Raw genomic sequence first — 22,000 nt, 5'->3', positions numbered from 1 at the left:
TCATATATGATTGTAATGTCTTTCTCTCTCTCTCTTCTATTTTTTCTCCCCCTAAAAAGGAGAAAAAAAAAAAAAGAATCAGAAGAAAAAAATAAAAATAAAAAAAATTTCAAGTGTGTGCCTTGTTTGATGCGATGGATACAAATAAATTACTCATTTTAAAAGAACATAATACTTATAAGAGGATAGATGTGAACAATAAGGAACTTAAATTGTCAAGTAACAAATATGCAATAATGTTAACACATTCATGTGAATGATTTTCAAATAAGATATAATGATCAAACATATTGCTTATCATGGATTTTACAAATTGTCTTTTAAAAATTGAACTTGTCATTTCATGATGCTCTTGTGCAAGTCGCTTAGTTTATAAGGTAGTGTCAGAAATCCTGCATTTTAAGTTTGATCATTCTTCTTGTAAAGATTAGAGTTGAGAAGGCTTGAATCTCATGAGAGATATATGAGCAATAAATTTCAAATAGCTCCCCATGAAAGAATTATTTTTAAATCTTATTCAAATGAATGTATGCATTGTTGCAAACTCCATGATGATATTTGCTTTTATATTTGATGTATCATCAAAAAATTATATTGATCGGGCATGAATCTCGAGGCAAAATCAAGTTGGAAACTTCCAAAATTAAATATGGAACCATCCAAACTCTGATTTAAGCAAACTTACATTCGAAATGAACGTCTCAGAAATACGAACCCAACGACACCAAATTCAACTAAATCCGAGCCCAAATGGGTCCAAATCAAAGACCCGAAGAACATTTAGAAAGTTTAAACCATAAATTGGATGAATAAATGATTTCCAAATGTGACGTGGTTTCAGTCGAATCGAGTAGTTCGACGAGATAAATCCAACGAGCCCAAGATAGCTAAATTCTTATATCATTAAGACATTTAAATGTCTAGTAAACTGTCTGTATCACATTGACCGTTCATTCAAACCACTCCCAACTTACCTTTAATATTCTTTCTATTTACTAGTCATGTCACTCTTAGAAAACTATAAATATACCCCTCATTTTTCATGGAAGATGACCAAAAGAAAAAAAGAAGGAAGAGAGCTCTCTTGCCACCAGACTCCTCCTCAACCACCGCCAGACTTCCACCAGGCCACTGACTGTCGTCGAACTTTCGCTCGTCCATCAACTGTCGCTGGACTTCTGCCTGGCCGCTAACTAACGCCAAACTTTCGCTTGGCCTTTGACTGACATCAGACTTCTGACATTAGTCACATTACTATCAACCAATGCCGAATTTTCACCCAACCACCGACTGACGCCGAACTTCGACCCGACTATCAACCGACGCCGTATATCTACCTGACCAACAAATGTTACCAGACTTCTGCCAGTTCTCCGTTTGACACTAGATTTTCAATAATCTAGAGGGGATTATATCTTTTAAAATGCACTCAAATTTTAAAGTTAATCACTTGGAACTTAAATTCTAATAAAATTTAAAAGTTCATTTATCAAGATCTAAAGTTATTTAGGCAAAATCCACTGTCTTTAACTTAAATGGAAGAGATTGATAGAACTTGATAGTTTTACTCGCACTGTTTCTTTCAGTTCAATCAAGGATGAAGCTATTTGCAGTTCAGCAGATGAACAATTTACTCTCAAATATTCTTAACTCTTTTCTTATAAATGATGGCATCATAATTAAACCTGATATTCTATGTTGATTTATCTATTTGGAATTTTTTTGATAAGATGCATCTTTACAAGTAGGGGATTGTTTCATCAAAGATTTACTGTAAGTGTAAAGACTTACAGAAAATGACTTCAGAAAATTTGGAGTTCATTCTCAGATTGGAAGTATGCAGTGAGTTTCTTGTCATTGATGAAGCAAAAACTTATAAAAAAGTTGATTATAAACCACTTTTAAGTCACCTTAGCTATAACTTTTTGGAGGACTTCAAATAGTGCTTGTTTAATTCCTCAGCAAACTAATCCACAACACAAAACTCCAAACTCTACATATAATTTTCAATTGCATGACCAAAAGGGTACAGCTATTTTCAGGTGGAACATATTTGGCCATTTCATAATATGACAAACAAGTAATGGAAGTCCTCACATTTAAGACAACAATCAAGAAGGAAGACACTTCAAAGTCTTGTGAAGAACATTTTGCCCAGAAGAGAAGGAGAACCTCAGTGCTATATTTAAACAAAGAGAAATGCTTTTAAAAAGATCTTCAAATACAATTGAAATATTTTAAAAAGGGATCGGCTGGTGTTTGCCAGCAAGAAGTACCTCTTCAGCATAAAAAAGATTAATGCAGTAGAGCCATAGTTTGGAATGGTATATTGGCATGAAAAATAAGGAAAAAAAGAAGAAGAAGAAAAGAAGCAAAAAACAAACTCAACCTTCAGGTTCAGTTCATGGAGGTAGTCTTCCAGATAAATAATGAGACAACTTATCCCTTGTTGTGACTCCATCCTTGTCAGAAAAATTGCAGAGCTGCTGCTTATAATTTACATCATGATGGTGAGATAGAACCATCTCACTCTCACTTCATCTTCCTGGTCAATAACAATATTATGTAGAATACAGCAAACAAGAATTATCCTTGGCAGTTTATGCTTATCTGGTCTCCACATCTCACCTTGAACTATCCTCCACATATCTTTGAACCTCGCCAATGCCCTCTGCGCCACAATTCTGGTTGCAGAATGTCTCTTGTTGAACTCTATCATGGAAGCACATAAATCTTTGCCTTGGTAAGGTGTGAGAAGCCAATGAAGGAGTGGGAAAGCTGCGTCGCCTATTATATATTCGCTTATTTCTGATCCGTCTTTGAGCTCCATCTTTCCATTTAATCTCGAGCCCTTTTCACAGAGCTTGAAGAAGCCGGAGTCATGAAGGATAGCGAATTCATTCATGCTTCCAGGCCATCCAGTGACAATGTCCCTGAATCTCATTTCAGGGTCAACAATAGCTTGCAGTATCATGCTATGGTTCTTCTCAGGATCAAGCCATACCTTGTTAGAAGAATCTGCAGAAGGAAGGCACATCATGATATGGGTGGTGTCGATGGCTCCGCAGCAGTTTGGAAGGCCCCGGACTCTCTCAAACTTGTATTTTATTGATTTAATTTCCTGTTCAGAGTTTGGCCATTGGAGATGATGCATGCCTCTCTCTTCCATGGTCTCAATGAACCGCCATGTCACCTGGGCAACTGTTGAATGGTTCAGACCAAACGATAGGCCTATGCTCAGAAGGGAATCGCCGGAGCTCAGCCTTCGCAAAGCAATAGCTACTTGATCTTCAATAGACATAACCTGACCATTTGCAAAGACTACATTTGATGTCTTTGCCATTAGGTCATCCCTAACTAAAGAACAGATATAATTGAAGGTCTTCCTTGAGATCTTGAAGACAGACTCAAACCTTCCTACATCTTTCGATAAAGATAATGATCCTGTTGCAGAAAACAAAAGAAGAAACAATCTCCCATAAATATAGGGAAAGAGAGCATCATACAATGCTTCTCAAAAAGAAAAAAAAAAAAAAACTTTCATTTCTTCAAGTATTAATTGATAGAATATGCAGAGCAGATAAGAAGAAGAAGAAAAGAAAAGAATATGAAGAGCAGACAGTAGGACAACTAAGAAGAGAAAGATCCAGTAGAACAATAATTTGATAAGAGAATATGGATGATAAGCATCTCTGTGTTGTAATGAACAAGTTGAATTATACAAAATGGATTGACATAGCCTCAAAGCTGTTCCTTTTCCAACAAAAAGAGAAGCTAGATGCTTTAGACCTATTTAAGATAAAAAGAAACTCAAATGAAAGGCTTTTTGTAGTGCACAAATAATTCAAATGCATGATGCACCACCTGCCTAGGGCACTTTCAGCATTTTTATTTATAATTATCCTTCAAATGTTCACTAGAACTTCAAGCGGACAACCTGGTTGTACTGTCTTCTTGCTGCTAATTTTTCAGAGAAACGTAAGGGTCTCTCCTCTTAAAGGTCTAATAACTTTGTAGAGGCATCCATGTAGTATTTCCACGGTAGCATACTGAGAATGACTATGGAAGAAAAGTTGCTAAACCAGTGAACGAACATAAAAAATGCTTAATGATTTTTATAAGTACTGCCAACAATATGTCAACACCTTACTTACTCAAGCTAATGCTATTCGTTATAAGATGGAAGGATGCTCCATGAAAAGAAATTAGCAATTTTCATTAAGGAATGAAAAATCAATGCCAACTCATAGCAACTATTAAACCTGTAAAAGTAAAACATAAATGCTAAACAATAGGCACCACCAGAACATTATCTGATCTAGTGCTTCTGGCAATAAGCAATCTTAGGCTTCATTTGGGACGGCTTTCTTACTGCTTCTTAAAGCAGCTTTTTAGCATAAAACTTTTATTTTTTTTACTAGAAAGCTACTTTAAGAAGTAGTAAGAAAGCCAACCCAAATGAAGCCTTAATGTCTGTTGCTTGGATTTCCAATGAATCATAAATGCAATTACTTAAAAATGCAGTATATAGACACTTGCATCCTTTCGAAACGTCTTAAGAAAAATACCAGTCCCTCTACTACGTATCTTTTAATAACATCTTATTCAGACTCGGTTTATTTTCTGATGACTGCTTCTAACCACATATAACCTATATCGTCAAAAGAAATCCATCACTACTTAGTTTAGAGTATCTTTTCCAGCATGTTCTGCTTTGCAACTTTCTATCACCGCTTAATTTGAAACCATCATTCCATCTGCTTCTTTTTTTAAATAATCAATTTTATGTTTCGTTTGGGGGGACGGTAGTGCAAGATGCCCCTATGAAAATTAAGAAGAAGAAAGAGGCACCTCAGTCAGTCCTTATATGCAGCTGAAGCAAAAGCATGTGTCTGAAGATTGGCTTGAAGAAATCCTCGGATAGCATGAATAGCAGTGCTTCCGAGTAGGGGTGCAAACGAGTCGAGTCGAGTTTGAGCCAGGGGTTGTTCGAGTCGAGCTTGACTATCTAATACCGAGCTCGACTCGTCTTCATGTTGAGCAGCTCGTCGAGCTCAGTCCCGAGCTCCGCTTTCGAACTTGTCGCATTCGTCGTCCCTCGTACGTTGTCACGTCTGTCTTCCCGACCTCCACCGTCGATATACTTGGTCTCGAGCTCATCATCTTCTTCCCGAACTCCGACGACAACGACCCGAGGACCTGAACCTCGAAAAAGACGAATGCCGTCGTCCAGATCTTCTCCGTCATCTTCCCGAACTTCGGCGATGTCATCCCGAGGACCCGAACTTGTAGTCGAAAATGACTGACGTCGTCGTCCAGAGCTTGTCCGCCGTCGAGATCCACGTGCGAGCTCCATCAATTTGGATTTCCCATTTGTGAGCTATGTCATTTTCGATTTCCCACTCGCAAGTTCCATGGATTAGAATTTCCCGCCCGCGAGCTCCGCTGTCGAGCAGCTCGTCAAGCCGACGAGTCGAGTTCGAGGCCTGTTCGAGCTCGAGCTCGATAAGCTCGACTAGTCGAGCCTGTTACCGAGTCGAGTTCGAGAAAGCTCGCGAGTCGGCTTGATTGGTTGAAACTCTACTTCCGAGTAAGGTCTACAAACTAAGAAGTGTTGCTTATTGAATGATATTTGTTCATAAGATAGTGATGGATGATGCAATTGCTGCAATCGTCAAGAACGTGTCCAACATAGCTACTATAACAAGCAATACAGAAGTCAACAGGACAACATTGAGCATCATCCGGACTTCAAATGGCTACAAAGAGGGGAATGCCTATTTCAATAGTTACGATATGGACTGTCGACAAAGAGAATAAATATCATATGGAAGGCTCAAAATACAAGCACTTCAGATACGTGTGCACAAAAGTCAAGAGATTTACAAAATGAAAAGAGCAATGTCTGATCTATAAATGATTGTGCGGCAGTCGCCTCAAATACTCATATAATGCTGAAAGGAAGTGTCTCATCCATGAAATTTCTCTAGAGATTTTTCATTAGCAGTGAAAAACTTCCAAATTATTTGAAAATGAGTATCATTTAGACATTTACAAAAGGTGATAGCAAAAACTTTGTCACCATTGCTTGCTCTTCGTTTGCCATGTGTGGCTCCTTGTCACAGGTTCGATCGAACATAATTCCTCACCTATGGCCGACTAACATACCATTGAACCAACTGGTTTACCAATTTAGGGTCATTTGAGCTTCAACTAAGTATAGCATATCAGATTTTATATGGTGCTTAACAAGTCATGCTAAGCTTATTTGATCATTGATTCAACTGAATTAGGCCAATTGAGTACTCGATCAATATTTTTGAGTTGCCTTGAGATGCACATATTATGTAAGAAGTTGAGTGTAATTAGACAGGATTTTTACAATCCCCAAAACTTATGAAGATAAATCACTTATGTAAGCAACAAAAGAAATCTTTTCTCCCTTTGAAGGAAATAGAAATCAAATAAAATCTCTAAAACTTGGTTCATATAATTCAAGCATCTAGTGTATGCGTAATTCTTAGCTCATTCAAAACTCAAGAAATTAGTGCATCTTAGAGTTGCATCACTAGGTTAGTCCATTATTGCTTTTGACACCAACAACAAAGAACAAGAGACATTTATAATTACAATTCTAACTCCAAGTTTCGCAATCAAGAATTATAGCATTCAACATGGACACTTTTATTGGTCGATCCTAATTCCTCACATATAGCATTATTGTAAAATCTTTCATTAAAATCTAATGATACATATTGAAGAACATGACAGTTTTATTAAAAAAAAAATAAAGAATAACTATAAAGCATGCCATCAAATATGGTAAAATTTTATTAGCATATTTTTTAGCCCTTAAAGGAAAAGTGAAAATTTGTGAGTTTTTCCTATGAACATAGTTGCATAAATCGAATACATTGGGTGATCAAGTAATTAAAAAAATAGATCTAGTGGTGGGATTGTGACATTGGGTGATCTAGTCTTTAAAAAAGTGCATCTTTTAGATATCTCGAGCCTATTGTTCAATGCGATGGTGAAATAGATGGGAATATTATTAGTAGAATCCAAGCTGGATGGTTGAAGTGGAGGAATGCATCGGGCTTGCTGTGTGGTAGAAAATTATCATGTAAACTTAGGAAAAAAATTATAAAATGAAGGTGAGACCTGCATGCTTTATGGCACACAATGTTGGCCATTAAAAGAGAAGCATAAAATTAAGTGTTGAAAAGATGAGGATGCTCAGGCAGATGAGTGGCTTTACACTTAGAGACATAATGCGTTATGAGCATATACATAAAAAGGTTGGAGTAACTCTAATGGCAGATAAGCTATATGATGCGTCGACACTTCTCCTCAAAGAGGTATGTAGTGTCCGACACATATCAGACATGCCAAAAATGTGTCTAACTAAAAAAATATATAAAAAATAAATTGGACAAACGTGTCTAACATGCATGTGTAAAATACTTTATGAACTTCTTTAATTATAATTTAATTTTGGGACATTCTGACACCTGGACCTATTCTTCGCAATAGATGCTTTTTAGCAGGAATCACATCATCAACTTCATCTTCTACCTCCTAATCTGCAGCTGAATCAGGTACCTGGGTAGAAATGATTGACTTTTGTGGAACAAGTGGAGTTGCATTTGAATCAAACTCCAGCTTCTGCAGTGCATCTACGGTCCCAGACTCCCAGTGGACTCTCCACCTGCTTAGAGTCTCGAGGCTTCAACATACTCGCCTAATCAAAAGTACCATCTCTACTGACGACCATTGTTTAAAATTGCGCAATACGATGCTTTCCTTGAGATTCGCCTCAGCGCAATTTTAGTGAAAAACGCCTCGAGGCTTATGCCTCTAGCTTTTTTATGAGGCTTAAGCCTCAGCTTGGCTGAGGCCCGCCTTGAGGTACGTCTCGCCTCGCTAGCATGAGGCTTACGCCTCACCCTATTTGTATTTTTTTTGGTTAAAACTAACATAAATCATGCATTCAAGCACATTTGAGCACAACAACTTCCTCTCGATTGCATCTACCTCTATCCCGCGGCTTTCGCCGTACTCGTCACCGACAATCACTTGAAAGATGCACAAAACTATCCTAAAAATTTTGGAGCATTAATCTCATATTTATGTTGATGAAAATATTTCTAAAAGATGAATATGATTGATATAAATTAAAAAGAAGCATATTGGGAGGCATTCAAGTCTACCAAATGAGGAAGGGGATAGACTAATTTGTTATGCAACAACTTGGATAAAGACCACCTCAGTGATGACAGTGCAAATAATTCTTAAGTTATTGCCAACTATTACAGTTTTCACTAAGAATTAAATGTAAGTGAGTAAAGAATTGATAAAAAAAAATTTTTGGAGTTGAACTTGATGTTATATGATACTTTATGCAATTTCTATATTTAATATTATTTTGATTTTATAATATTTGGATTTTAATTTTATTTCATACAATTTATTACTTGTCACTTTAGATCTTGTGCAATTTTTTTGTTTCATATGTATATAAATTTGTTAATTCATAATTCAATAGGAAGTTAATATGTCATAATTTAACTTATTATTTAAGCATCATATAAAAAAATTACTTTTTACATTTATTATCACTTTATGCAATTTTTTAATTTTGAGGCTTACGCCTCAAAACACTGAGGCTTACGCCGCCTTATGAACAAAAAATGCCTCAATACCCAATTGTGCAATTTTAAACACTGCTGACGACAATCTTCTTTTCTACTGGATCATATAGTTTGAAGCCCTTGACTCCATGCCTAAAGCCAATAAAGATTGTCTTCTTTGCCTGAGATTCCAGTTTATCATTCTGAACATGATAGTAGGCTAGACACCCAAATACTCTCAAGCGCTCATAATCTTTAGCAAGATGTCCTGACCACATCTCCTTTGAAGTCTTTTCCCAATAACTATAGAAGGCAGACGGTTCACCAAGTGACAAACATAATCTATTACTTCAGCCCAATAGACTCTATTCAACCCAACATTGGATAAAATACACCGAACTTTCTCCACCAAAGTCCAGTTCATCCTCTCTGCCACCCCGTTCTATTGTGGTGTCTCTTATACTAGTGAAGTAGTGCTCTATCCCAGATCTCTGACACTCTTACAAGAATGCATCTCAAGTGCATTCGCCCCCATTGTTTGATCTGATACACTGGATCTCTTTGCCAGTCTGAGTCTCAATCCTCTTCTTACAAGTTCTAAAAAATCTCTAGTACCTAGCTCTTGCGCCTCATGGTGTACATCCAAATACATATGGAGTAATCATCAACAAAAGAGACAAAGTATTGCCGCTCGCCGAATGACGCTGTCTTTATCAGGCCTCAAACATTATATGAACATGATCCAAGTTACCCTTTGTATTATAGATGACAGTACCAAAGGATACACATCTTCTTGCCAAACACACAATGTTCACAGAAATCAAGCTTGTAGGTACTTTCTCCTTTGATCAATCATCGCTTCACCAAAACTATAAGAGAAGCCTCTTCGGCATGAGCTAGCTGCATTACAATGCAGTGCCATCAGAAGAATCATCTGCAAGAGTAGCCATTCCAATCAATGTTTTTCCCTGAAGGTAGTAAATGTTGTGGTGACGAACCCCCTTTCAGAAAAATCAAAGCTCCATGATATATTTTTAGAACTCCTGTCTCAACGACTACCCTATAGCCCTTGGTCTCTAAAGCCCTAATAGATAGCAAATATCTGGAACATGTCTCACATCAGTTAGTTCTCTCACAGTACTATCATGTATCATGATGAAAATGCTTCATACACCAATAGTACGACATGCCTGATAATTTCCCATGGTCACAACACCACTATCAAGCTCCTTGTAAGTACTGAACCACTCTCGAGTGGGACAAATGTGATAGGTAGCACTAGTATCCAAAATCTAGCATGAACCATATGAATCCAAACTCTAAGAAACTGCAGATAGTGATACATTTGAATCTTCGTCATGCTCTTCTACACTAAGGTTAGCCCCAGTGGATACTCTTTTTCCTTCTCCTTCAACTTCGGACAATCTTTATTCCAATAACCAGTCTCCAAGTAGATAACACACTGATTCTTCCCAAAACTGTGCCCACTAAACTTGCCCTGCTTGCCGTTGCCGCCTCTTTTATTCTTCTATTTCTCAAATCTTCCTCATTGGAGCATGAGAGCCTCAACTAAATTCATCTTTGCAGATTCCTTGTCCCAACGCCGGAACTCGTGATTCAGCAATGCAGTAGTCACCCACCATAGTTCAAGAACTCCTTCTCATGAATGAGCGTCATCGTGAAATTTTCATACTCCTTCGGGAATGAATTCATTATAAGGAGCACATTGTCTTCATCTCCAACCTCCTCATCCAAATTCAAAAGATCTGCCAACAGCTTTGTGAAGTCATTCAAATGCTTATCAATTGTAATCCTATGCCTCATCTGAAACCTGTAGAGTCGCCGTTTCATATGTATACGATTATCCACATTCTTCGTCTAATATTTATTCTCCAAAGTCTTTCATAGCTTCTTAGCAAAAGTCTGCATCATCACCCCATACTTGATAAATTGAGATAAGCCATTTCTGATTAAGCCACAAGCACTCCGGTTCATTTTGAGCCAATCACTCTTAAACATCTCTTCAGAACGTTCATCGCCATCCAGAATATCCTTCAGATTTAAAGAGCACACCGCATCCATCACCTCACATCACCACATGTCAAAGTTCCCTTTGCCGTCAAATTTCATCACGCCAATTTTGACATGATGTGTAACCACTTGATGAATTAACGCCTTCTCCACCATCGAGGTGCATGTCTCGATAGCTCCACCGAATCTCATAGCCTCCACCAAATTGAAATCTCCTTATGGTGTTAGAATTGCACCAATCTGACTCAGCAATTAATCAAGCCCGGTGCGTCTAATCAATCCAAACTTTTTGCCTGTAGTGACTCGGACGTCTCCTAACAAAATCGCAGTGCAAACGTGCCTCACGTACGATCTCCTGCAAGCCAATCTGCCTGCTAAAACACCCGTGACCAACAACTAGATCTGACCCAAATGCTTACTCGCGAAATTGCGCTTGCTGGACTTAAGCCTCTCGATCCAAGCCGTCTTCCTTGCGAATGTATCTGCTCGACCCAGAAAATCTCACCTCAAAAGCTCTTAGCTGCACGCGCCTGATCTACTTCTTCCTCTACTCCTGTACGAGATCTGCCTCATTGCCACAAACCCACAAGCCCTCCGAACCCATGTAGACAAATCTTCCACGTTTTTCACATGCGCTAACTGGCATGCGACTAGGTGGATCTCCTACTAGGTTATGCGCGCAACAATACCTGAGCCTCGCGCACATGCCTGATCTGCTTAAACTCACGTGAAGCCGCGCCTCTATGCAAGAAATGTTGCCTCTGCTTCGCCTGGATGGGCCACACGCAAGCACCCTAAGCTGCCTGTATATGAATTGTTTAGTTTGTCTGCATGTGATAACCCAGGTGATTCGTGGCCTTCCGGTTCTGCGCTATCACGCGTCTTCAAACCAGACGTCCGCACCTCCAAGCATGACACAAACTCGCTTCGTGCAAACCAGGAATCACATCCAGAAAATTTTCCTTTGCCTCGACGAACCATAGGAACCAACGAAAAAAAAACTTTCATTTTTCATGTTGTCGCTTGAAATTGCAGAAATTCGACTCTGATACCAACTGTTCTGCAAACAATCAAAGCAGAAACAAAATCTCACAACACAATCAATCTCAAAGAACATGGCGATTGATGTGGTTCCGCGAAAATGCCCACGTCCACGGGGAGGGGATAATTGCACCATATTGGAGAACAATAGAGAATAACAATAGCTCTCAAGCTTTCTCTCTTCTCATCATACATTCAACAGCTGTCCTCGGGGCTTTATTTATATATTTGAGCCAAAGTAAGTAGGAAAAAGCTTACTAATCTAATCTTAATTAATTCCCAATCAAATCCCTAATTAACGCAATAATTAGATCCCCTAATTAATGTATCAATCTAATCTCCAATTAAATCTCAAATCAAATCAACTTAAAAAGGAAAATAATCACTCCCTAATCAATTACATAATTGAGCGATCGATCGAAGCCTTTCAAATCAAGGCTGATTTGAATTTGGAAAGAATTCCAAATCAACAAAGCTTAAAAGCAAGGAAACTTATAATATCAAGGCATGATCTTAAATTATGCCAAATGGGTAGAATCAGTTTAGATATGGTTTCCTCTCACATCATCAATAAGGACAAATTTTAAAGGAATAATCAAGATTTGAATAAGTCAAAGCCAAAGTCCACAATTAAAGACATATAATAAGGCTGACCACTATTAAAAGATGATAAATTATAATTCAAAGCTCATGATTTATCTTGAATTTAGTTAGGATTTATCAAGTTTATGTGATAGTAATGCAGTCAAAAAATATAGGGAGCCTATATCTCTTGATCACAAAAGACACGACGGACTTCTACGGACGAAATTGACAAAGTAGGAGAGAAGTGGGACGAACAAACTCTTACATTTCATTTTAAAGAAACAAAAAGAAATTAAAAACACAAACTCGACTCGAAACAAAATGATGACACCCTAAAGTTGCTGCACTTGGAGAAGAAAGATACAGATGGAGTGGCACATGCGGAGAGACGAAAGAGATTAGAAGCCCGAGAAGAAAGGTTGGAAAGAGCCCGCAGGATTTCCGGAGGGGATGAGAAAGAAGGGTGGAAAGAGCCCGCAGGATTTCCAAGCAACCCGCAGGTTAACAGATTTTTTTTCCAAAAATAACATTTCATTCAACTTTTTTAAAACATTACAATACCCCCCCATATATATAGGTATGAAAGGGGAAGGCCAAAAGACATATTACAATAATTATCACAATAACCTAAACATCACAAGCATTAAAACACTTAAATCCTCCCCCCTTGCTCACGGAATTCAGCCCCAAACCAGGAACCGAAGAGCAGCCGCGGGAGCCAAGGAGGCCGCGCGGGAACCAAGGGGCCATGGCCTCGGGAAAGAGCCCAGGCACGGGAAAACCAGCGGCCGGCCGGAATTCCATGGGGAAAAATGCAAAATACGAAAAGCCAAGGAGGAAGCCAAAGGGCCACCTCATGGGGAAAATAAAATCTTGGAATTCCAAAGGCCGATTTGGAATTCCAAGAGACAAACATAAATACTAACATAAAAAGCATAAAAGACATTAATTAAAAGATAATAAATGAACTAAAATGTTAGCTCATAATGAGCTAATCCTTAGTTCAATAAATGAACTAAAGTCCAGCTCATAAATGAACTAAAAGTTAAGCTCAAATATGTTAAACTACTAGACTCAAGGGAAGCCAAAATTTGATTTATTTTGGACTAGTGTTGACCCCCTTTTGTCTACATCAGATAGCCTATCAAATAAATGTAATAAGTTGTCAAGAAGGATGATTCCTTACTAGATATCTCATCTTCATACATGATAAGGAAATAGACCTCATCAAGAGTTAGCAATTTGCTTAGTTTTCTTATAAATATAAGCTTATAAGCCCACTGTTTAGACAGAAAAAATTTGATTTGAAAAATTGGCAAATATTCTCTCTCCACTCTTTCCTATTAATTGGCTGATTCCCTCATCCACTCTCTAAAATCATGCCTGTAAGGACGATACATGAATCCTAAAATGTTTTGGAAGATCCACAAGACTCCTTGGATTGGATCCCAAAGAGTTCGTGACTCCTCTCGTCCTTTCCATTTAGTTTACATGAGAAATCTCTTGGCAAATAGTAACGCAGGAAGACATCAAGAAATCCTAATTAGGGTTGAATCATCAACTTGCTAGGTAAACCTCACAATTTGCCCATCTTGATCACACGTCCATGTGATCTTGCATGTTTCTGATTAGCTATCATCATATCACTTTCACTTCTTGAAATTCTCAAAAAAAACCCTAATCCTATGCATGCATGAAGGCCTTCTTAGTGGGAAAAAACCTAGAAACCATAGATTTTGGGTTCTTGAATCATGAAAGAAACCGTTACTTGCCAAGAAGACCCAAGGATCACATAAACCCACTACTTCCATAAGCATCTCCATTATAAGTCCCAGATCAATTTGGCATCAGGAAACATTTTGGTATTCTGTTATCAGATTGATCTCTGACCATATTTATAGACAGATATATCAACCTGAATTGCTGAATCTCAAACAAGGAACTCAAATCTCCTCACAAGTTAATTGGAATTATCAAATATTGGGAACTTATAACATAGAATGCAGGCTTGATTCCTGAAAACACAACTTCTTTAAGTCGTCCATTAATAATTATTGTGCATAAGCTTCAAATAACTCTGAAGTCAATAAAACAAGTCGATCAGTTCCATTTCGCCACCCATGCACAGTATAATTAACGCCAAGTACATTACTCGATGAGGTAGTAGTTTGATGCGGTTAAAGAAATGAAACAACATGGTCCATATGGAAGGAAGCAAAGAAGGTGGTAGGGCCCAGAAAGAAAGGTTAGCAGATAGAGCTATTCATGGAGATGACCACTTCAGCAGTGGCATAAATGGTCATGTTTCTGTATAACTAAAGAGAGCAATATGATTATCATCATCAAAGGTAACCTTACAAGATATCAAACAAATAACAGAAATAAAAAAAAAGATTTAATCAAGGAACATAGGCAATGAGTAACACAAACCAAAACAATTATCCTAAAGATTACTAGTAGAAGAAACATTCAACCATTCCTCTCAACCCAATGCATTGACATATAGTTGGTTTCTAACAGCATAAACCTGAGAAATTACCTAACTTCTGAGTTTCAAGGTTTAAATCAAGTGTAAACTTGAATAAGGAACCATGGAATATGAAACACCAATAGTTTTAAAGGGATTTCATATTTGTGAATAGTTTTGTACACTCAGATACTCTACTTCTGTATATGATGCAACATAAGGAATGCATCAAGATTATTTAGAGCTATTTTAACTAATTTAGATTATTTCTAGTATTTATTTTTCTTTTTATGTGCTTAATTTTCATTAAAAGAAATTATTAGAATTATTCTTTTCATTAGGATTATAATATTTGTAATATTTATTTCCTTATTAGAATTTTTCTACATTTAAATGAGAAATTATTTGAACTATCCCTGTAACCCTATTCCTATAAATATGGGTATGAATGCATTGCATTGGACCATCAATTACTGAGTTTACACAGGAAGTTAAATCTTTCTTTTCTCCTAAATTCCCCCCCTCTATTATATTGTGTAGGATAATGAGGGTCTAGATTTTTTAATACGACATAGAATGAGATACAGGATAAAAACACCAAAAAATCACAATCCTCAACTTACTATTCTTAGTTTTAGCGAAAATTTTTTATTTTTAATTTAAAGACAACAAATGCACTTTTTTCATTCCAAAAGGTAAATGTATCAATCATTCAAAATCTAAAATTCCATAAGAAAATAATGGATAATAAATTTAGAAACTACGCAAGTTTACACTGAAGAGAAAACCCTCCGTGTATTTTACTTGATAAAACTTCAATAAATCTTATAAAATAAATGCTTTAAATATTTAAAAGATGTGAATAAGATAAAAATCACCCCAAAAAGAAAAATCAAGCCTCACATTGATATAAAGAATTCCCTCCTAAAAGTAACTATCCATGTAAATGAAGTATCTTTCTTATAAACTTTTACTTGCTATTACATGTTTATTGGTAATTTTATTTATCCAAAAGTTTAAAATTTTGAATGAACCTAATCTGTTATGATAGTTCTAAGAAAAATAAACGCATTGTTTTTTTATCATTATTTGTGTTTTGATCCATCTATTGACCCAATAAAGGCAATAGAGTAGACAATTGTTGTTGGATGAGCTAACATGAAAAGTAGCCATGGGTCCAAATTTAGTTGATGGCAAGATGAAACGGGTGGTTGCGAATGAGTTTGCATAGTTCAAGTGTGGAAGGTGGCGACAGGAAATGCGAGGTCATTGGAGAGTTCAAGATACAATTGGCCTGTTTTAATGGTCTTTTAAAAATTAAGCTCATAGGACATTAGATCTGGGTCGCTATAAACTTAATGCAAGTATATTCACAAACTTTCTGCAACTAATTTTGTGAAAATGTACATAAATCTACTTAAATAATTATGTTGGAAAGGGATATAATAGAAGTAAAGGTAACAATGAATAAGAATCATAACGTAAAATTGTTGAGGGGATGAAATTAGTTATAGGGTGCTTTCTATTACGTATGGTGATTGAAAATTATAAAGCATAATTAGTGCTTACTGTCCTCAAGAAAGAATAAAAGGAAGTTCAAAAAAATAATTTTGAAAATAATGAATGAAAAATAATATCTTAATGAGGAAGAAAGATACCTATTGATGGAGGCTTAAATAAATCTATAAATATATCAGGATGTGTTATGAGAGTATTGATAGGAAATACTTGAGTTCGCGAGCAACCCTAACAGGAAATACTTGAGTTCGCAAGCAACCCTAATAAGAATTGGTGAAAACAGCGAGAAAACTTCAAGATCTCCAATGAAAACAATAAAAAATAGTAGATTGTATTATAGGAATAAAACCAAAGGCAAGAACAATCAAAGATACAATTGATCCTCAATTCGAGAGGAGGATCATTCTCTTCCAATCTCTAGATGATGAATCTAGAGCCCAAAACCACCAAGAGAACTCCAAGAGAAACAATAATCAAAACATAAACCCCAACCCTACCTTCTTATGCTTTAAAATACCCCACCTACTAATAAAAGCTTCATAATATAAAATAAATTCAAATTAGCCTCCTCATGCATAAACCGCCTTCTCTCTCTCTCTCTCTCTCTCTCTCTATCTCTCTATCTAATTGCCGCCGGGGGGGGGGGGGGGGCACTTGCTTAGGCGGTTAGTCCCTAAAGGAGGCGGCTTAGCCCGCCTCCTATATGTCTGAATAGGCCCCTCTTGGGCCGGTTTGGGCTGTACCGTAACAACTATTCAAGCTGAGAATGAAATGCGTGAAATTACAACAGTAATATCTTAATAACATTTTACAAAATGAGAAGCAGCTTTTAGTTATTTCAAAATTGAAACTAGTATTTTGATTACTTAGTAATATATACTTAATTATATTATTAGTTTTAATCAATTACCAAACAGCTGATTAAAATAATTTATTAGCCTAATAGTTACTAATATTGTGGTTATACTAATTGATTTGTACATCATCATCCTATGACTAATAAAAATAGTTTGTTTGACTAATCATTTGACTGGTGACCAACTAGCTTAATTAATTCAGCTGATTCAATATACTTTTCATTATATATTGTATGACTAAGAACTATTTTAAAGAATAACTAAAAAATTAGGCTAGTTAATACAATGTTGTCCTAATAAAACCATTAATAAATCACTCTAAGAATGCTTTGATAATTTATTATACTAATCATTAATTAATGACTTATCATCAAAACAATTCTTAATCAATATAATTATTTTAATTAAATAAATATTCTAATTATCACTGAGATGAGGACGCTCAGGTGGATGAGTGGCTTTACCCTTAGAGATAGGATATGAAATGAGCATATACGTGAAAAGGTTGGAGTAGCTCCAGTAGAAGATAAGATTAGAGAGAGTCGCCTTAGATGGTTTGGTCACATAAAACGACGGCCTTCCGATGACCCGGTTAGGAGAGTAGAGGTATTAGATTTGACTTATGTTAAGAAAGGTAGGGGTATACCTAAAAAGACTTGGTTAGAAAATATTAGGAATAACCTATCTTTATTAGATTTAAACGAGAATTTGACTTTTAATAGGACACAATGGAGAAAAAGGATTCATGTAGCCGACCCCACGTAGTGGGATAAAGGCTTGATGTTGTTGTTGTTGTTGTGTTGTTGTATCAGTTAGTCCATAATAAGTTCTATTCTAATTAATAAACCTAATTATCTCACCTAAAACTTAGTTAACCCAACTAATTTTTACATAAGCAATTTTTGGGCAAGCAACTATCCTAATCATCTAATTTATTCATCATTAGCTTAAATAGGCTATAATAATCTTATAGCATTTTATCATTATTTTTTGCTGACCACTAACCTCTACTTTGAGGTCAAACACAAAGCCATTCAAGTAATCTCTCACAAGACGAACTCATTTCTAAACTTTCTGAAAATAAGATCTTATCACTTTCATGAACGGTCTATCAAACAAACACTGAAATGATGTTTTAGAACTGAGATTCAACCACTTATGAATGTTTTTATCATAAAAAATTACTCCTATTAAGGGACAGGTGATAAGAGAAAAAATGTTAATTCCAAATTACTTATCTTATGATATTTTGTACTTTTAATCTTTATGTTTTGTGCAGGAACATTGAAAAAATCAGGAAAATTAAAGTAGCGTCAAAGCTCGTTCCAGCACCGCATCAGAGAGCTCTTAGAAAATAGGTTGGAGAGCTTAACATCGAGGCGCTATCCAGGAAGCACTGTGGCCCAAAATTGCTTAGCGCCGTAGCGGGAGACGGTTGAACCAATGAGAAGCAACGAATGGTGAATCGACGCACCGGTTCGGCAGCACTGCAGTGCCATCAAGCCAGTACGCTAGTTCAATTATTTTGAGAAAATATAAATAGTAGTCTTAGTCTTTATGTTAAGAGGTTGACACATTGTGGAGTCGTTTATGTGTGTTATTGAGAGGGAATGGCTTGTCTATATGTGTTTGGAGTGTTGTACTAGTGTGGATTAAGTGTGCATCAAAATGGTGAATGTTGACCCTGAATTTGTCAAAATCCTGGGTCAAAGGGTTGACCTGGTCAAATTAACCAAGCCATGCCCCAAGACCACCTCCTTTGTGTTCAATGGGTCAAACCAAGTCTGTTGAGCCCAGACCCAGGCCCTGGGTCAACTTGGTTGACCAGGTCAACCTGAGTTGACTCAAATTGACCCAAATGCTTTCTTTTGATTTCAAAACAATTTCACACCCTCCTTGGCTCAATTCTCACCTCCCCTGGACTCAGTGGGTCAGATCCAACATACTAGGTCCAGGCCCATGTCCTGGGTCAACCTGGTTGACTAGGTCAACCTAGGTTGACCCTATTTGAACCCTTGAGCCCAAATCAATTTCAAACCTTCTTTGATCCGACCCCTTATCCCTTTGGACTTGCTTGACCATGTTGACTAGGTCAACACTTAGCTTCGTCAAACCAAGCCATATTTGGTCAAATTAAGTCTAATTTGGTCAAAATCCCCTTGTTTAAGACATTTAAATCCTTCCTATTGAGCTTTAACTCAAGCCACGACCATAAATAGACCATAATAGTCTGGTTTCCCTCCTAATTAACCCTAGAATAGATCTAAGCCGTTGGATCGAAGCTTAGGCATATAAATAGGATGTTTAGGGTTTCATAAGTCTGCTTCTTGCGATTACTCTCTCCCTAGAGCCTCCTAGCCCGAGCCTTTGCTTGGGTGAGCTCCTTGGACTCTTCACCTTTATCCACCTAAACCTGCCGCCAAGACTCCACCAGCGGCGAGTTTCCCGCGACCCAAGGCTAAAATCGTTCCAAGACCAATTCTCGACGATCAAGAGCTCGTTTGGTTGTGGTTTCAACTAGAGAAATATACGAGGACAATCTACAAGCTCAACCGTATCAAGATCCAGAAAATCGAACGGTGAGATTCCCCAAAAACCCTAGACCTAGGTCACAACACTTAGGGTTAATTAACTTTTTGAAAAGTGCATTTCAGACCTTGAAAAGGGCCCCCCATGAATGCTCTTCATGCCTAGTAAATACATTTAAAATTTCATGGTATTCTATCGAGTGGATCGAGAGAACGGAGCGAAACTTGTTTTAGGGTTTCAGAATTCGCATTCCTTCTGCCGGGAAGAGATTTGCGCCGTTGATTTTCAATCAACGGTCGTGATCTCACTGTTCCGCATTTTGGATCGATGGCAGAACTCGATCCCGCGGTTACGCTGTTCGTCTGGCTCAATCAGAGCCGTTGGTTTCAAACCACGAGCAATCAGATGGTTCTAAGATGCGTCCGACGTGGTTTAAAACTGCGGCATCGATTTCCGCGCCGCGATAATCATTACCAATGATTACGCGGCGGCGTCAATCATTGGTAATGATTGCCCAAAATCGCGGAACCTCCCGTGTTGCCCTGTGGCCCACTAGCCGCCGCCACCGTTTTTAATTTAAAATTACTTTTTTTTTAAAATTTTAAATTTGGTTAAATAATTAATAATAAATTAATTTTAAAATTCAATTATTTTCCAAAATTACAAAATTATTTTTATTAAGTTATTCTAAATTTCAGAAACCTTAATAATTAATTTATTTTAATAATTATTTTCAAATATCTATTATTTTAAATTATTTTTAAAATTACTTTTAATTACCTAAAACTTCAAAATTTCATTGTAATTCATTTTAAATCCTATTTTTAGATATAATACCTTATTTTCTTTAGAAAATTATGTATTTTCATTTAAAATTATTTTCAAAAGATAAAAATTATTTTTTTGATTTATTTCTGCATTATTTAATTACTTTCATTATTTAACTGTTATTAAAATAAATAATATGTTAATTATTTTCAAATTAAAAATTATTTTCAAATCTTTTTTAAACTTCTTTGGGTGGCCAGTGGATCTCTAACTCATATGAACATGAAATTATTTTTAATTACATTATTTTTCTTAAACTTATATGTTTATTTATTTTATATGTATTTTAAAATTATTTTTAAATTACATATATTCTAAATCCCCAATTCTGAGAGATCCACTTGTGAAATTTTAAACATTAATTTATGTTTATGAATAACATTCATGTGGGAGGATTAGTGGGTGGTTAAATTTCAATCATCCACTAATCGCATCGTAAAGCGTGTTTGATTACTGTTTTCATCATCTTTTGCATGTCTAGGATGCACGAGCACTTAGTTTAGGCCCTCCTAGATCTTAGGATTGGTGTGTTTACTGCTTTTATGTTTCCCTAAGGGTTAGTCTTAAATATTTTATTTAAACTTACTTAATGTAGTGACACCCTAAGGATAATAATTAAGGATCCGTCTAGCGAACTTAGAAAAATTCTAGGAGTTAGGGTTTATTTATATTAATGTGTTTACATTAATTGCGCGGTATAAATTGTCTGATTTTCTTAGATTTCTTTTCGTACATGTGCTTGGCCTGATTTTTGCTAGGCTCTTTAGGGACAAATTATTTTTTCTACTCGTAATTAATATTCAAAATTTTAAGATTTAAATAACTTAGAAACTTAACTACCTAGGGAATAGCCGGAATCATTCGGGATCGCATGCATTGCAATGTATTCTTCTCTCTCCTTCTAATAAGACACTTTCCCGTCTGTGGGTAAAGTCCGGATAATCTGGCCAATGAGGATGAGGTGAAGGACCTAGGGAAGCTCAGTCTTTTCTAAAAATTATTTTATATAAGTCTGTTTTTAAAATTCTATGCATACCTGGTTTGGAAGCCTTTTCAACTAGCATGCATTGCATTAGAAACCAATTAAACTAAAACTTTAATTGCATTAGCTGTAGGAGCATTTACCTTATATAAGCCCATGACCAATTAGAAAACTCTCTAGATGTCGGCCGTACTTCTAAAACACTAAACTACCTACCTATTTTTCATCAAGACTGGACAATATCGATTTTAAGTGCTTAGATGGTTAGCTGGCTTTCCTTTTGAGGCAGGATATAAGCCCAGGTGCATTAGTTAGGTTACGGGTGTTAGTGTTGGGTAGAACACTAAACCCACCTTAGATCTAGGATTCGAGGTTACTACATTGGGTGTCTCGTAGTACGCCTAAACGGTGGGTAAGTTCCTTCTCTTCAGGGACTATAAATCCTGCCTATCCACGTCACATGGATGACGTCACTTCCATCTTTTTATTCTGTATGTTTTGAGTGTATGAGTTCCTTTCTCTCCTCAACTAC

The 22,000-nt window shown here is 36.6% G+C and overlaps 1 protein-coding gene across 1 annotated transcript in view; it reads right to left on the bottom strand.

Moving 5' to 3' along the window:
* Positions 1-2,035: 2,035 nt before the first annotated feature.
* The window catches only part of LOC110097818 (protein ALP1-like), a 33,589-nt gene continuing 13,624 nt past the window's right edge, over positions 2,036-22,000 (bottom strand). The window contains 2 exon segments of the mRNA XM_020824399.2: positions 2,036-2,533; positions 2,536-3,444. Coding sequence (XP_020680058.2) covers positions 2,403-2,533; positions 2,536-3,444 — 1,040 coding nt within the window. The 3' untranslated portion in view covers positions 2,036-2,402.

The sequence above is a fragment of the Dendrobium catenatum genome, unplaced genomic scaffold (genome assembly GCF_001605985.2).
Source record: "Dendrobium catenatum unplaced genomic scaffold, ASM160598v2 fragScaff_scaffold_231, whole genome shotgun sequence".
Classification (NCBI taxonomy): Eukaryota; Viridiplantae; Streptophyta; class Magnoliopsida; order Asparagales; family Orchidaceae; genus Dendrobium; species Dendrobium catenatum.
This window is presented reverse-complemented; position numbering and strand designations above follow the sequence as displayed.